Consider the following 18,442-nt stretch of genomic DNA (forward strand, 5'->3'; position numbering starts at 1 on the left):
AACCCCAAAAGACCGATACCAAGACATATTATAATTAAATTGGCAAACACCAAAGACAAAGTAAGAATCGTAAAGGCTGCCAGAGAGAGAGAGAGAGAGAGAGAGAGAGAGAGAGAGAGAAAGAAAGAAAGAAAGTTACCTACAAGGGATCTCCCATCAAACTATTGACTGATTTCTCAACAGAAACACATCAGGCCAGAAGGGAATGGAATGAAATATACAAAGTCATGCAAAGCAAGGGTCTGAATCCAAGAATACTGTACCCAGCAAGGCTATCAATCAAAGTTGAGGGTGAAATCAGGAGCTTCACAGACAAAAAAGGATTAAGAGAGTTTATTACCACCAAACCAGTAATGCAAGAAATGCTAAAGGGTCTACTGTAAGAAAGAAATAGGAAGGGAAGAAGGAACACAGTCATAAAGAATAAAAATAGCGACAAGTACCTATCAATAATAACTTTAAATGTAAATTGATTAAATGCCCCAATCAAAAGACATAGGGTAGCTGAGTGGATAAGAAAACATGACCCATATATCTGCTGTCTACAGGAAACCCACCTCAGAACAAAGGACTCAGACTGATGGAGAAGGGATGGAAAAAGGTTTTTCAGGCGAATGAAAATGAAAAAAAAAAGCTGGGGTAGCAATACTTATATCTGACAAATTAGACCTCAAAGTGAAGGCCATAACAAGAGATAAGGAAGGCCACTTCATAATACTAAAGGGAGCAATTCAACAAGTAGATATAACTCTGGTAAACATATATGCACCCAATATAGGAGCACCCAAATACATAAAATAACTTCTGGAGGATATCAAGGGAGAGAATGACAGCAATACAGTCATAGAAGGGACTTTAATACCCCACTAACACCACTGGACAAATCCTCTAAACAATCAGCAAAGAAACATCAATCCTAAATGACTCACTAGACCCGATGGAATTGACTGACATCTTCAGAACATTTCACAAAGCCACAGAATATACATTCTTCTCAAGTACACATGGGTCATTTTCAAAGATAGACCACATATAGGACACAGGTAAAGTCTCTTCAAATTCAAGAAGATAGAAATCATATCAAGCATCTTCTCAGATCACAATGGCATAAAATTAAAAATCAACTACAATAAAAACAATAAAAAAAAATCAAACACCTGGAGGCTAACTAGCATGCTATTAAACAATGACTGGGTTACCAAAGAGATCAAAGAAGAAAAAAAAGCATCATGGCAACAAATGATAATGAAAACACAACAATCCAAAATGTATGGGACACATTGAAAGCAGTCTTGAGGGAAGTTCATACCTCTACAGGCCTACCTCAAAAAACAAGAAAAAATGGTAATAAATTATCTAACCCAGTGGTCAGCAAACTGCGGCTCGCGAGCCACATGCGGCTCTTGGCTCCTTGAGTGTGGCTCTTCCACAAAATACCATGTGCGGGTGTGCACGTACAGTGCGATTGAAACTTCGTGGCCCATGCGCAGAAGTCGGTTTTTGGCTCTTAAAAGAAATTTCAATCGTTGTACTGTTGATATTTGGCTCTGTTGACTAATTGAGTTTGCCGACCACTGATCTAACCCAACAACACAAAGAGTTAGAAAGAAAGCAACAAGAAAAGCCCAGTGTAAGCACAAGGAAGGAAATAAAGATCAGAGCAGAAATAAACGACATAGAGATAAAAAAAAAATATCAACAAAATCAAGAGCTGGTTCTTTGAAAGGATAAACAAGATTGATGAACCTCTAGCCAGACTCACCAAGAAGCAAAGAGAGAGGACCCAAATAAACAAAATCAGAAATGAAAGAGGTGAAGTAACAACCAATCCCACACAAATACAAATGATTATGAAAAAATACTATGAACAACTCTATTCCAACAAAATGGACAACCTAGACAAAATGGACATATTCATAGAAAAATACAAACTCCCAAAACTCAATCAGGAAGAATAAAAAAAACCTGAATAGGCCGATAACTACCGAAGAAATTGAAGCAGCGATAAAAAATCTTCCAGCAAACAAAAGCCCTGGTCCAGACGGCTTTACAGGAGTTTTACCAAGCACTCAAAGAAGAACTAAAACCTATCCTCCTCAGACTATTCCAAAAAATTCAAGAGGAAGGCACACTTCCAAGCTCTTTCTATGAAGCCAGCATCACCCTAATACCAAAACCAGATAAAGACAACACAATGAAAGAGAATTACAGACCAATATCCCTCATGAACATAGATGCCAAAATCCTCAACAAAATTCTAGCAAATCGGATTCAGCATTTAAAGATTATACACCATGACCAAGTGGGATTTATACTGGGGATGCAAGGATGGTACAATATCCGCAAATCAATAAATGTGATATATCATATAAACAAATTGAGAGACAAAAATCACATAACAATATCAATCGATGCAGAAAAAGCATTTGACAAAATCCAACACCCTTTCTTGATAAAAACTCTCAGCAAAGTGGGAATAGAGGGATCATACCTCAACATAATAAAAGTCTTATATGACATACCAATAGCCAACATGATACTCAATGGGCAAAAACTAAGCTTATTTCTGCTAAGAACAGGAACAAGACAGGGATGCCCACTTTCACCACTCCTGATTGATATAGTACTGGAAGTGCTAGCCATAACGATCAGACAAGAAGAAGAAATAAAAGGTATCCAAATTGGAAAAGAAGAAGTAAAACTGTCCTTATTCACAGATGACATGATACTACACATAGAAAACCCCAAAGACTCCATCAAAAAAACTACCTAATAAATGAATTTGGCAATATAGCAGGATACAAAATTAACACCCAGAAATCTATGGCCTTTTTATACACCAATAATGAACTCACAGAAAGAGAAACAACAACAACAACAAAAATCCCATTTACCATTGCACCAAAAATATTAAGATACCTAGGAATAAAGTTAACTAAGGACATAAAAGACCTGTACTCAGAAAACTACAGGGCATTGAAAAAAGAGATAGAGGAAGACATAAACAAATGGAAGAACATACCATGCTCGTGGATTGTTAAAATTAACATCATTAAAATGTCCATACTACCAAAGCAATTACAGATTCAATGCAATCCCCGTTAAAATACCAACAGCATATTTCAAAGATCTGGAACAAATTCTACAAAAATTCATCTGGAATAAAAAAAGACCCCAACTAGCCACAGCAATCCTGAGAAAGAGGGATCACAATACCAGATATAAAGCTATATTACCAAGCTGTATTACCACAGTTTTCAAAACTGCCTGGTACTGGCACAAGGACAGACATATAGACCAATGGAACAGAACAGAGAACCCAGAAATCGACCCAAGCCATTATGCTTAATTAATATTTGACAAAGTAGGCAAGAGCATACAATGGAGTCAAGACAGTCTCTTCATTAAATGGTGCTGGGAAATTTGGTCAGATACATGCAAAAAAAAAATGAAACTAGATCACCAACTTACACCATCCACAAAAAACAAACTCAAAATGGCTAAAGGACTTAAATCTAAGACGGGAAACCATAAAAATCCTACAAGACTCCATAGGCAGTAAAATAGCAGACATATGTTGTAGCAATATCTTTACAGACACAGCTCTTAGGGCAATGGAGACTAAGGAGAAAATAAACAAATGGGACTACATCAAAACAAAAAGCTTCTGCACAGCAAAAGAAACCATCAACAAAACAACAAGAAAGCCCACTGTATGGGAGAACATATTTGCCAACGATATTTTCGATAAGGGTTTAATCTCCAAAATTTACAGAGAACTCGTACAACTTAACAAAAGGAAGATAAAAGATCCAATCAAAAATGGGCAAAGGATCTAAATAGACCCTTTTCGAAAGAGGACATACAGAAGGCCGAGAGACATACGAAAACATGCTCAAAGTTACTAATCATCCGAGAGATGCAAATCAAAACAACGAAACACCATCTCACACCTGTCAGAATGGCTATCATCAACAAATCAACAAACGACAAGTGCTGGCGAGGATGAGGAGAAAAAGGAACCCTCCTGCACTGCTGGTGGGAATGCAGCCACTGTGGAAGACAGTATGGAGTTTCCTCAAAAAGTTAAAAATGAAACTCCCATTTGACCCAGTAATACCACTTCTAGGACTATATCCCAAGAAATCAGAAACACCAATCAGAAAGGATATATGCACCCCTATGTTCATAGCAGCACAATTCACCATAGCTAAGATTTGGAAACAGCCTAAGTGCCCATCAGCAGATGAGTGGATTAAAAAACTGTGGTACATCTACACAATGGAATACTACGCCGCTATAAAAAAGAAGGAACTTTTACCATTTGCAACAGCATGGATGGAACTGGAGAGCATTATGCTAAGCAAAATAAGCCAGTTGGAGAAAGATAAATATCACATGATCTCACTCATATGTGGGATATAATGATCAACATAATTTGAAGAACAAGAATAGATCCAGAGACAAGTGGCAGTGGAGGGGGATGGTTAGAGAACAACCAAAGGACTTGTATGCATGCATATTAGCATAACCAATGGACACAGACACTGGGGCGGTGGGGGCTTGCCCAGAGTGGGAATGGCTGGGTGGGTGTAGGGAGTCAATTGGGGGAAAAGGAGACATATGTAAAACTTTAGACAATAAAAAACAAAACAAAACAAAAAACAAACAAAAAACTCCTAACCATCTATAGACTTTCAAGTCCTTGGGAGGAAGTTTGTGTCCCGTAATCTTCCTGCATATCACTTTCCTCACCTGTAAACGGGGCGTGAACGGTGCCTGCTGGGCAGGTAAGGGTCAATGATGCTTATAAATGCTCATAAAGCACAGGCCAGCACAGGCTGAGCTCAGTACATGCGAGTCCACAGCCCTTTATCCAACACCCTGGGGGCCAGATGTCTTAGAATCAGAACAATATTTTGAATTTTAGAAAGGTAAAGCAGCCATTTAAGGTTGATTATATATAACACCCACACGAGGAGTCTGGGCAGCCTTAATGACCACACACATTAATGTTTCTGCTGAAAAGCGTATCACACTCAAGGGGTAAATCCACCAGTTCGGGTCAAACTGTGCCACCAAATGAGCTGTCAACACTCTTGCTTTTCAGAGCCTTTGGGATTTAAATGTGCATCAGGGATTGTGCACATGTGTTCTGTATACTAGGTGTGATTATTGCCTCTAACATTCTTTGGGCTTTTGGGGGGCAATCTGGGGTGGATTTCCTTGTCGGGATGCAGTTCCCCCTGGGTGCGATGGGATGCTGGAAGGCTGGGGAAGGAGCAAGTGGAAGGGCCCCGGGGAGGGAGGGCGGGCGGAGACGTTTCAGCCCCTCCTGGCTCTGCCCACCAGCCGACAGCAGGTACCTCAGGCAGCAGGCTGAAGTCTCTGTCCAGAATGGCGCTGTAGGACTCTTGGAAGAATTCCTGGAGGCTGGTCCCCAGGAAGTGGAATGCGTAGGCCGTGGCCAGCTGGGGAAAGAGCTTGTGCTGCTGCGTCTGGTAGTCCAGGACTTTGGCCTCCGGGTCGCTGGGGGCAAGAAACGTGGGAGGGTTAGAAGACTGTACGAGTTACATTCACCTTCCCATAGCCCCACTGCCACAAAGCCTTAAAAAGGGCGTTTTATATCTCACTATAAAACTTGACCCGGGTTCCAGAAGAAAAGGAAACTGAGCAAGGGATAGAAAACCTGTTTGAAGAAGTAATGACAGAAAGCTTACCTGATATAGGGAAGAAAAATCCCACACAAATCCAAGAAGCTCACAGAGTCCCAAGCAAAATGAATCCCAGAAGACCGACGCCAAGGCGCATTATAATTAAATTGGCAAACACCAACGACAAAGTAAGAATCCAAAAAGCGGCCAGAGAGAGACAGAAAGTTACATACAAAGGAACCCCCATCAGACTAGCAACTGATTTCTCAACAGAAACTCATCAGGCCAGAAGGGAATGGAATGAAATATACAAAGTCATGCAAAGGAAGGGTCTCAATCCAAAAATACTGTACCCAGCAAGGCTATCAATCAAACTTGAAGGTGAAATCAGGAGCTTCACAGACAAAAAGAACTAAGGGAATTTATCACCACTAAACCATCAATGCAAGAAATGCTAAAGGGTCTGCTGTAAAAAAAAGAAAAAAAAAAGAAATAGGAAGCGAAGAAGGAACACAGGGGTATAGAATAAAAATGGCCACAAATAAGTACCTATCAATAATAACTTTAAATGTAAATGGATTAAATGCCCCAATCAAAAGACATAGGGTAACAGAGTGGATAAGAAAACAAGACCCATATATCTGCTGTCTTCAAGAAACCCACCTCAGAAAAAAAGACGGACACAGACTGAGGGTGAAGGGATGGAAAAAGGTTTTCCAGGCGAATGAAAATGAAAAAAAAGCTGGGGTAGCAATACTTATATCTGACAAATTAGATCTCAAAGTGAAGGACATAACAAGAAATAATGAAGGCCACTTCATAATGCTAAAGGGAGCAATCCAACAAGAAGAAATAACTCTGGTAAACATATACACACCCAATACAGGAGCACCCAAATACATAAAAAATCTCTTGGAGGATATCAAGGGAAAGATTGACAGCAATACAATCATAGTAGGAGACTTTAATACCCCACTATCACCACTGGACAAATCATCTAAACAAAAAATCAGCAAAGAAACATCAATCCTAAATGACTCACTAGACCAGATGGAATTAATTGACATCTTCAGAACATTTCATCCCAAAGCCACAGAACATACATTCTTCTCAAGTGCACATGGGTCATTTTCAAAGACAGACCATATGTTGGGACATAGGCAAAGTCTCTTCAAATTCAAGAAGATAGAAATCATATCAAGCATCTTCTCAGATCACAATGGCATAAAACTGGAAATCAACTACAATAAAAACAATCCAAAGAAATCAAACACATGGAGACTAAACAGCATGCTATTAAACAATGACTGGGTTACCAGAGAGATCAAGGAAGAAATAAAAAACATCATGGCAACAAATGACAATGAAAACACAACAATCCAAAATCTATGGGACACAGCAAAAGCAGTCTTGAGAGGGAAGTTCATAACTCTACAAGCCTACCTAAAAAAAACAAGAAACAATGGTAATAAATTACCTAACCCTACAACTCAAAGAGTTAGAAAGAGAGCAACAAGAAAAGCCCAGTGTAAGCAGAAGGAAAGAAATAATAAAGATCAGAGCGGAGATAAACGACATAGAGACCAAAGAAACAATACAAAAGATCAACAAAACCAAGAGCTGGTTCTTTGTAAGGATAAACAAGATTGATGAACCTCTAGCCAGGCTCACCAAGAAGCAAAGAGAGAGAACCCAAATAAAATCAGAAATGAAAGAGGTGAAATAACAACAGACCCCACCGAAATACAAAGGATTGTTTCAAAATACTACGAACAACTCTATTCCAACAAACTGGACAACCTGGAGGAAATGAACATATTCCTAGAAAAATATAACCTTCCAAAACTCAATCAGGGAGAATCTAAACAGCTCAATAGGCCAATAACTATGGAAGAAATTGAAGCAGTCATCAAAAAACTTCCGGCAAACAAAAGCCTGGGGCCAGACGGCTTCACAGGAGAGTTTTACCAAACATTCAAGGAAGATCTGAAACCTATCCTCCTCAGACTATTCCAAAAAATTCAAGAGGAAGGAACACTTCCAAGCTCCTTCTATGAAGCCAGCATCACCCTAATACCAAAACAAGATAAAGACAACACAATGAAAGAGAATTACAGGCCAATATCCCTCATGAACATAGATGCCAAAATCCTCAACAAAATTCTAGCAAATCGGCTCCAGCAGTACATCAGAAAGATCACACACCATGACCAAGTGGGATTTATACTGGGAATGCAAGGATGGTACAATATCCGCAAATCAATAAACGTGATACATCACATAAACAAACAGAGATAAAAATCACATAGTTCATATCAATTGATGCAGAAAAAGCATTTGACAAAATCCAACACCCTTTCTTGATAAAAACTCTCAACAAGGTGGGAATAGAAGGATCATACCTAAACATAATAAAAGCTACATATGATAAACCCACAGCAAACATCATACTCAATGGGCAAAAACTAAAACCATTTCCCCTAAGAACAGGAACAAGACAGGGATGCCCACTCTCACCACTCCTGTTTGACATAGTACTGGAAGTATTAGCCATTGCAATTAGACAAGAAGAAGAAATAAAAGGCATCCAAATTGGAAAAGAAGAAGTAAAGCTGTCCTTATTTGCAGATGACATGATATTGTACATAAAAAACCCGAAAGACTTCATCAAAAAACTAGTAGACTTAATAAATGAATTCGGCAATGTAGCAGGATACAAAATTAACATCAAGAAATCTATGGCCTTTCTATACACCAATAGTGAACTTACAGAAAGAGAGACTAAAAAAGCAATCCCATTTACCATTGCATCAAAAAAAATTAAGATACCTAGGAATAAACTTAACTAAGGAGGTAAAAGACCTATACGCGGAAAACTACAGGACACTGAAAAAAGAGATAGAGGAAGACGTAAACAGATGGAAGAACATACCATGTTCATGGATTGGTAGAATCAACATCATTAAAATGTCCATACTACCCAAAGCAATCTATAGATTCAATGTACTCCCCATTAAAATACGAACAGCATATTTTACAGACCTAGAAAGAACTCTCCAAAAATTCATCTGGAATAAAAAAAGACTCCGAATAGCCACAGCAATCCTAAGAAAGAAGAATAAAGTAGGAGGGATCTCAATACCAGATTTCAAGCTGTATTACAAAGACACGGTTCTCAAAACAGCATGGTACTGGCACAAGAACAGACATATAGATCAATGGAATAGAATAGAGAACCCAGAAATTGACCCAAACCACTATGCTCAATTAATATTTGATAAAGGAGGCATGAACATACAATGGAGTCAAGACAGTATTTTCAATAAATGGTGTTGGGAAAATTGGACAGATACATGCAAAAAAATGAAACTAGATCACCAGCTTACACCACACACAAAAAATAAACTCAAAATGGATACAGGACTTAAACATAAGATGGGAAACCATAAAAATACTAGAGGAATCCACAGCTAGCAAAATCTCAGACACATGCCGAAAGAACTTCTTCACTGATACTGCCCCTAGGGCAATGGAAGCTAAAGAGAAAATAAACAAATGGGACTACATCAAAATAAAAAGCTTTTTTACAGCAAAAGAAACTATCAACAAAACAATAAGAAATCCCACTGTATGGGAGAACATATTTGCAAATGTTACCACTGATAAAGGTTTAATCTCCAACATCTACAGGCAGCTTATAAAACATAATAAAAGGAAGATAAATGATCCAATAAAAAAATGGGCAACGGTCCTAAATAGAATCTTTTCAAAAGAAGACAGAAGGAAGGCCAAGAGACACATGAAAACATGCTCAAAGTCACTAATTATCCGAGAGATGCAAACCAAAACAACAATGCGGTACCATCTCACACCTGTCAGAATGGCTATCATCAACAAGTCAACAAACGACAAGTGTTGGCGAGGATGCGGAGAAAAAGGAACCCTCGTGCACTGCTGGTGGGAATGCAGACTGGTGCAGCCACTGTGGAGAACAGTATGGAGTTTCCTCAAAAAACTGAAAATGGAACTCCCATTTGGCCCAGTGATCCCACTCCTAGGAATATATCCTAAGAAACTGGAAACACCAATAAGAAAAAATATATGCACCCCTATGTTCATAGCAGCACAATTTACAATAGCTAAGATTTGGAAACAGCCTAGGTGCCCGTCAGCAGATGACTGGATCAGAAAACTATGGTACATCTATACAATGGAATACTATGCTGCCATAAAAAAGAAGGAATTCTTACCATTTGCAGCAACCTGGATGGAATTGGAGAACATTATGCCAAGTGAAATAAGCCAGTCAATGAAAGAAAAATACCACATGATCTCACTCATTTATGGATAATAAAGAAAATTATAAACTGTTGAACAAAAAGATAGATACAGAGATAATAAAGCATCAAACAGACTGTCAAATTACAGCGGGAAGGTTAGGGAGAGTTGGGGAGATAAGAGATCAACCGAAGGACTTGTATGCATACATGTAAGCATAACCAATGGACGCAAAACTCTGGGGGGTGAGGGCATGTATGGGAGTGGGGTGGGGGGGGGCAATGGTAAGATATGTACACATATAATACCTTAATAAAAAAAATAAGTAAATAAAACTTGACCCAGAATGACACGAGGCTAGTAATACCCTTTTAAAATTCCACCTAACATGAATAACCACTCATGTCACTGCAGAAAGACGGTCCTTTGCTTATGGGTTATGGGTGCTGCCCCTTGTGGGCGAGGTTTACAAAACGACAGCACATCCTGCTAACATCTGGGAAGGTCTGCATTCTAACACACATGGCCCCAAGGATTTGGGGTGAGGGCTGTGGCCCTGTACTCCTGATGATTTGAACCTTGACCTTTCACAACCCAGCTGCACTTGCTGGGCGCTGGGAAAAGCGATGCACCGAATCACTAACTCTGAGACCCATGGAGTCGCCAGGAGGGACTGCGCCTGCCTTGTCCAGTGCTGCGTCCTCGGGGCCCGAGACGGAGGCCAGTGTGTGGGCTGTTCCTGCCGCAGCTGTTTGCGGAGTGAAAGGCGTGGCAGTGAGAAGCCTCCCACGGCTGATGGGGGAAACCTGGAGTCTCTTCTCTAGGCACAGCCCCTCAGCTGGGATGGATGCACTATTCTAACCACCCGCGGGACATTCTGCAAATAGACAACTGGGGTCCGGCCAGGACATCACGGCAGCCCCTGCCCAGCGCCTCTGTTCTCCAGAGCAGACACCTTCCGCCCAGCATGGAGGCCCAGGCTGGCGAGGGAGCCTTGGGTTTGCCAGAGGAAAGGACCCAGGGCCAAGGGCCGGACACGACTGACTGCGTTTCATCCTCAGCACCACCCTGAAAGACCCTTCCTGTCGTGCCCGCTTATAGATGAGGGAGTGAGGGACCAAGAGGTGGGGCAGCTAGCCTAGCTCCCATCACTGACAGGTGGCCCGCAGGCCTGCCGGGCATCCGACCCGCAGTCCATTCTGCACTGGACTCCTGGACCCTTGAGCCCATTGCATGGGACACCATCAGACTCAGACTGGCTGCTCCAAGGTCCAGTCTCTACAAGTGGGAAAGCAGACCCAGAGCGGGCAGAGGACTTAGCCGGGTGGGGACAAGAACTGCCAGGGTGAGGCCTGTCCCTCAGCACCACAAATTCAGTCAGTTCTTCTGTGCCCAGTTCTGCCCTCTGTGCCCGGCTCTGCCCTTTGTGCCCGGCTCTGCCCTCTGTGCCAGGCTCTGCCCTGTGCCCGGTTCTGCCCTCTGTGCCCGGCTCTGCCCTCTGTGCCCAGCTCTGCCCTCTGTGCCCGGTTCTGCCCTCTGTGCCCGGCTCTGCCCTCTGTGCCAGGCTCTGCCCTAGGCCTGGCTCTGCCTTAGACCTGGCTCTGCCCTCTGTGCCTGGCTCTGCCCTGTGCCCAGCTGTAGCCTCTCTTCCTGTGCTCAACCTGTGACACCACATGCCCAGGCTGCACTTGCTACATCCTGGGAGTGTCCATTTGGGACATATTGATTCTAAAAAGTGATTTACCTGAAATTAAAATTTAACTGGTAGACCTGTATTTTTATTTGCTGAATCTGACAACTGTGTGTGTGTGTTTGTGTGCATGTGTGTGTGCATGCCTGTGCACTTGGGTACACGTACACGTTAAAACAGAGGGCACACTCAGCCTTTGCTATTTGGTGCATGGAGTGGAGGAAGTTGTCAGCCTAGCACACATGTACAACAAAACGTATCCAAGCTTGGACAGGCCAGTCAGAAGTTGACATTCACAGCCAGAGAGAACCCACTTCAGCCTGTGGAGTCTGATGTGGCCGTTGGGCTTTGCCAGACACGATTACTCACCCCCTGACAGAACCAACTTAGGAGCCAGTCACCTGCAGCTGGCAACCGGCTGACCAGACACAGCTGTGCAGGTCCTAGTTGGACTCAGACAGACAGACAGACAGACAGACAGACAGACAGACGCTCACACGGCCCGATGAGGCCAGACACCGACAGACACAGGCCGGGCCAGCTGATCAGTGGAGTTAGGGGAACAGGTGGAGACCCCGCAGATGTGGCCAGATGGGCCAGGCCCGGGTGGATGTGTGTGTTGAGGGGTAGTGCCTGCTCTCAGCACGGGCTCGGGCAGAGGGGACCTTGCTAGGGCACCGTGGGACTGAGTTGCCCTCCCTGCATGGTCAGCCTCTGGGCGCCCCTTGCCTGGGCCGGAGCCGCGATTGGCGGCGGATGACTGAGTAGCGGATGGCGATGACGCAAGCCTTCTGCAGCAGCGGGTTGATCTCGTCCAGCAGCAGGCTCACCCGCACCACCACCATGGAGAGGTAGTTGCTCTGTGCTGTTCCGAGCTTGACGTAGGTGCCATCTGGCAGGACCTGGTAGACCAAGGACAGGTGCTGGGTCTGAGCCAAGGCTCCCAGCCTGCCTACACCCAGAACCGGGGTCCCCCATGCCCGGTGGACACCACAGTCCTCGAACCACTTACCCAGAGCAGACATAGCCCGCCATCAGCCCAGATGTGCTCATGTGACTGTGCTGCTTGTTAGAAGTGAAACATCTGCCTCAAGTGCCCCGGTTCACGGCTCCCCTCCTGGGACACCCTGGGCCTTCCCAGAGGCCATAGCTAAAGGGAATGCCTGGCCAAATGTGGACCTCTAGAGCTTGCTCCAGCACTTGGCTGGTGTCTGTTCAGCGACTGGTTGTGTCCAGGCCTCGCTGTAGGTACATATGCATGGCATCCTCCGCCCCATCCCTCTTCTCTGCAGATAGCCTTGCCACCCATCTGCCATCTAATGAGGTGAGCATTTACCCACGAGAACTCTGAGGCTCAGAGAGGCCAAGAGACTTGCCCCAAATCACACAGCTCCTAAGCCGGGGTTTTACCCAGGTCTGTGGGACACCAGCGCCTCTCTGGGGGAGAAATGCCCCAAACTCGGCTCTATGGAGGAGGCCCAGAGCCAGCAGCCGCCTGCGGGGGACCACCATCCCCTCTCCAGGCAGTGCAGGCCTGCAGACTCCCCAGGCCCCTACCTGTGCAAAGCGACTCAGCATGTTTTCCCTGGGGATCCGCACGTGGTCCAGTTGCAGGAAGCCATTGTCTGTGTACTCAAAGTCCATCTTGGGCCCGATATCTCCAGCAGTGACTCCTAGGAGGAGATGGAGTTGGGAACGTGGGTCCATTGAGTGCTTGCTCTGTGCCAGGGACCACACACACACACACACACACACACACACACACACACACACTCCAGCTCCTGAGCCTCACAGCAGCCTGTGCACTGGGTGGTTACACCTGTTTTGCAGGTGACCAAGCTGGAGTCAGACAGATGCTGCATCTCTAGATCATCCAGCTAGTTAGCATCAGGTCTGTCCAGCTAGACTCCTCCCTGCCCCAGAGTGACCCATCCGGCTTTTCCCAGGGACTTCTGAAGCCCTCTGCAGGGAGTGCTGGTGGGGAGCCTCCTTCTGGCTGGGATCCTGGAGGGAGCAGGATGGCTTACCTGGCAGGAGGGTGTGGTCCTGGAGGCTCCGGATGGGCACAATGAAGGCATGCATGCCCTGCCGGACTCCCGAGCAGATCAGCTGGGCCAGGACCAGGGCGTGGGTGGCTGATCGTCCCACTGAGGGCAGAGAGACGAGAGGCCAAGTGAGGTCCCGGGTGTGTGAGCTGGTGTGCAGAGCACAGGCTAACACCCCCCCCCCCCCCCGCCAGGGACCTGGATGTGAGCCAGTCTGTAATGCAGTAGGAGGGCCAGTGGGGTGGCATGGGGAAGGGCAGGGCACTTTCTGAGGCTGGATGGGGTTGGTTTGACCTGCCTCCAAGGATGTGGGACAGGGGAGGACCACAAGGAGCCCTGAGGGCGAGGGGCGTTTTCCAGCGGAGTCACACGGGGAAGGGTGTGAAGGCAGAGGGAACAGCAGGCTCAGAAGCTTGAGGACTGGATAGGCTTAGGGGGGACCAGGCAGAGAGGAGGTAGCATGCAGGACACAAAGGGATGCTCATTCAGGTTCCCCTCAACTCACAGGGCCCCGACTCGTTGGAAGTGACTGGAACCATGCAAAGAGCTTTAATGTGTGTCTGATTCTAGAATACACTGGGTAGGAGAGCCATTTGGTGGCTGGAGGCATAGGGGCTGGTGTGGAAATGTCAGGTTTGTGTAGCAAGCACCCTACAATTATGTAGGCAGGACCCCCATGGGACAGGGAGGCTCAGGAGGCTGATGGGGACATCGAGGGGACCAAAGTCAAACCCTGACAAAGGCTAATGATTTTAATGAAGACAGTCCAAATGGAGCAATCTGGGGAAGCTTGGCATCTATTAAAATTTCGTTCTACGACAGTCTTCTGACTGAAGGGTGTGCCCTTGAGTCATTTTCTTTGGGGTCAAGGAGACAGGGGTATGTATGTGAGGATGCGCGGCAAGAGCATAGGCCAGAGGCACAGGGATGTGTGCTCACCGCTGTCCCCACCTGGCTGATGGGCCCCTTTGTAAAGTCGCTGATCACAGAGAGGGGGGACCGCTAAAGGCACTGTGAACAAGCTTTTTGTTTTTTTCTGTCCTCGAAAACCTGCTAATGACTCTGGCTCTGCTGGTGTGGCTCAGTGGGTTGACTGTTGACCTATGAACCAGGAGGTCATGGTTCGATTCCCGGTCAAGGCACATGCCCTGGTTGCAGGCTCAATCCCCAGTAGGGGGCGTGCAGGGGGCAGCCAATCGATTCTCTCTCATCATTGATGTTTCTATCTCTCTGTCCCTCTCCCTTCCTCTCTGGAAAAAAAAAAAATTACAAAAATGACTTTGCCATCAACCTAATTATAATAAATACAGTTAATTATCATTTATCAAAATTTGGGTGGTGCCAGACCCTGTGCTGGTGCTTTCCAGTTCTGACAAGGCAGGTGAAGAGTCCCATTTTCCAGAGAAGGAAACTGAGTCAAATAGAGCTGAGTGACCCCTCAAGGTTATTGGCCTGGAGAAGGCAGAGCTGGGATTTGAACTCTGCCTGATTTCAAAGGCTAGTTACTTTTCTCTGCAGTTGTGACAGCAGTCTTTCTCTGTCTCTCCATCTTCGTCTTCTCTCTCCTCTCTCCTCTCCTCTCCCCTCCCCCCCCCCTCTCTCTCTCATTGCTTTCATGTCCCTATGTCCCTCTGATTTCTGTAGCCTCTCTTGTCTCCCTCTCTGCTAGTCTCTCACCTCCGTGTTTCTCTTTCTGCTTTAGTTGAACTCCTCAATTCGTTGTGTATGTATTTTTCCGTATAAGCGTTCACTAGTGGGTCCCCAGCTGCCACCGATGTGTCCTTGGAAGTGTATTCTCAAACAGGAGGCAGAGGGCCTTGGGGAGACCGCTTCTCGGGGCCCATCACGGAGCCTCAGGGAAGCGCGGACGCCACCTGGCGGCCATGGGAGGTGCCGCGGCCTGATTGGCGCTGGTGGTGGGTCTGGAGCAGGGACACTGAGGGCTGTTAATCCCAGAGTGTGCGCTCCCTGGCGGCAAGCTTTGGGAGATGAGAGGCACTGGGACTGTGGGGAGCGCTGGGACTAAGCCAAGCGTGTGTTCTGTGCATGCACACGTGTGTGCCTGTGGGAGGGGCTTTGGCCTCAGCCCCCAAAGGTTGGGTCGACTTCCTTAGTTACTTCCAAGTGCCCTTGGGGCCTCTCAGCCACTCACAGATGAAATTCTTCAACTCCCTGCCCGTCCCCGCCGCCCCCTCCCCCCCCCCCCCATTTTACAGAGTAAGAACCTGAGGCTCCAAGAGACAACTGACGTGCCCAAGGCCACTAGCCTAGAGCAGGGAATCAATCTGAGGTCGGATGGGCATCAAGGTTAGTGATCTTCCGCCACCCAGCTTTGTTCTCCTTGGGGACAGAAGGGGCTGGGCGATGGGTGGGTACTCACGGTCACCCGGCCACCACTTGGTGGCGGTTAACGTGGGGGTGTGCATCACAAACTCCTGGGTGTCTGCATCGTAGGTGGCTTCCGTCTCCAGTCCCTGAAGATACGTCCCTGGGAGTCAAGGAGGGGAGTGAGACTCGGGCCAGGGTGGGAATCTCACCCGCGGAGCAGTGTCCGGGCACCAGCTCGGTACGGCTGGGGGTACCTCCCAGCTGTGCTTACAGGCATTGCTTTCCTCCCCCCCGGGCTGTGCGGGGGACACGCGGCCAGCCCATGACAAGGACGGTTGCTGACATTTCCGGGAAGAACAGCTAGCCACGCCGTGAGCGCGGACATCGTTTGCATAAATTCGAAGAGGGCACCACCCCCTCGCCCGGCCCCTTGCCTGCCACCGGCTGTAAGATTTGGGCAGGACCTGATCACAAAGCCCCCTTTCCTCTTCAGTCTGCACGTGTGTGATGACTGAGCCGCGAACGGGCCCTGGAACCGGGCCCTCCACGCGGCAGCCCTGGCTCACCGTGTCCCAGCTCTGTCTGGGCGTATGTGGCGATGATCCGGAACTGGTGGCAGAGCGGGGCCCACTTGGCGATCTGCTCCTCTGAGCCCAGGCTCTGGAGGGATTTTGAGAAGATGTGGTGTAACCCTAAGGCCAGGTCTCCAGTGACGGCCCTGTGGGGGGAGAGACACTGTGCTTGAGACAGGGGCCCAGGGGCCCTCACCTGAGCAGGTGCAGGAGGGAAGGGGCACCTCGCGTCCTGCTTTCCCAAGAAGGACTGCCGTGGTTGGGGAAGCTAGTTCCTGGGGCTGGGGCCCTGGGCGACCCCAGGCGAGTCCCTCTCGGCTGGGGCTGCCCGGGGAGCGAGCACCTGAAAGCGTAGCGTGATTCACGACTGCCTTCCGACCAGCCCAGGCGCTGCGCTAGCATCTGGAGGTGGAATTTCTTCTTAACGCCGGCTTCGTAGCGCTCGTTCTGGCTCATGAAATAATTATCCTTCAGGCTAAACTCTGGGTCCCTGTGGATGACGCTCTCTGCCGGGAACAGACAACAGTGGCTTAGGGACCCGCGTGAGGTTCCTGGCACCTCCGCAGCTTCCCACCCACTTGCCGCTGGCCGTGGGAAGGAAGTCAAACGTTACTGTCATGGCCTCACCGGTTTGGCTCAGTGGAGAGAGCGTCGGCCTGCGGACTCAAGGGTCCCAGGTTCGATTCCGGTGAAGGGCATGTACCTTGGTTGCAGGCACATCCCCAGTAGTGGGTGTGCAGGAGGCAGCTGGTTGATGTTTCTCTCTCATCGACATTTCTGACTCTCTCTCCCTCTCCCTTCCTCTCTGTAAAAAATCAATAACATATATTAAAAAAAAAAAGTTACTGTCACTTGACAGCTGCGATGGCTGAGGCCCAGAGCCGGGCAGGTGACTTGCCCAAAGTTACAAAGCTATGGCAGCGGCAGCATAAGGACCAGCATCCAGGCCGCCTGCTGCGAGGACTCTTCCTTCGATCCCTCAGATGGGCTCAGGGGCTGCTGGCATCAGAACGATGCCCTCGAGTCCGAAGGGAGTCCGCAGCAGTCGCATTTTGAGAGCAAACTCTGTCATTTGAAGGTGGAAGTGCCACTGAGAGACTCTTCTTCCGAGAACAGCTTATGGGCACACAGCAGACGCCCCACTCCCGCCTCCTCTTACCCACTTTCCTCCGGAGCGCAGTGTTCTCGGCACCTCCGTCGAGGATGTTGGTGAGCCTTTCCACGTCGAAGGACGGCTGGCGCCTCTCGCTCTCCATGTCGGGGTGCACCTGCCAGCTCCAGGCATCCCCCATCGACACTCGCGCTGGGCTGCCCATCCTAGCCCGGATCTGCCTGCTGTCTGAGGAGAGAAACAGCGGTCCCTTAGCTGAGGTTTTGCTTTTCATCGTTTTGGCGATCCGTGGTCGAGCGCCGTCCAAAATGATTAAATTCCAGACATAAACAGCTCACAAGCTTTACATTGTGCAGCATTCTGTGTAGGATGATAAAAACCCCTCGAATTCAGCTCCATCCTACCCCAAACGTGAATCATCTCTTTGCATCCATCCCTGTCCCCTTGTCACTTAGTAGCTCAGTTATCAGCTCAACCGTCGCCGTGTCACAGAGCTTGTGCTGAGTCACCCTTACTTTACTTAGTGACGCCCCAGAGTGAGAGGCGTGAAGCTGGCAGCGCGGCCAAGCCAGAGAAGCCACAGTGCGTCCTTTACGTGATTTTTAAAAATATATATATATTTTATTGACTTTTTACAGAGAGGAAGGGAAAGGGATAGAGAGCTAGAAACATCGATGAGAGGGAAACATTGACCAGCTGCCTCCTGCACAACCCCCACCGGGGATGTGCCCGTAACCAAGGTACATGCCCTTGACCGGAATCGA

The 18,442-nt window shown here is 47.0% G+C and overlaps 1 protein-coding gene across 2 annotated transcripts in view; it reads right to left on the minus strand.

Moving 5' to 3' along the window:
• ACOX2 (acyl-CoA oxidase 2) overlaps positions 1-17,902 on the minus strand; it is a 37,963-nt gene extending 20,061 nt beyond the window's left edge. For both annotated transcript variants that reach the window (XM_054708014.1, XM_054708013.1), the window contains exons 1-8: positions 17,727-17,902; positions 16,911-17,073; positions 16,562-16,713; positions 16,048-16,155; positions 13,650-13,769; positions 13,180-13,295; positions 12,352-12,524; positions 5,367-5,529 (exon numbers count right to left, since the gene is read on the minus strand). In XM_054708014.1, the coding sequence (XP_054563989.1) occupies positions 5,367-5,529; positions 12,352-12,524; positions 13,180-13,295; positions 13,650-13,769; positions 16,048-16,155; positions 16,562-16,713; positions 16,911-17,073; positions 17,727-17,883 (1,152 nt within the window). In that variant the 5' untranslated portion in view covers positions 17,884-17,902. The remainder of the gene's footprint in view (positions 1-5,366; positions 5,530-12,351; positions 12,525-13,179; positions 13,296-13,649; positions 13,770-16,047; positions 16,156-16,561; positions 16,714-16,910; positions 17,074-17,726) is intronic.
• Positions 17,903-18,442: the final 540 nt, after the last annotated feature.

Source organism: Eptesicus fuscus, chromosome 18 (genome assembly GCF_027574615.1).
Source record: "Eptesicus fuscus isolate TK198812 chromosome 18, DD_ASM_mEF_20220401, whole genome shotgun sequence".
NCBI lineage: Eukaryota > Metazoa > Chordata > Mammalia > Chiroptera > Vespertilionidae > Eptesicus > Eptesicus fuscus.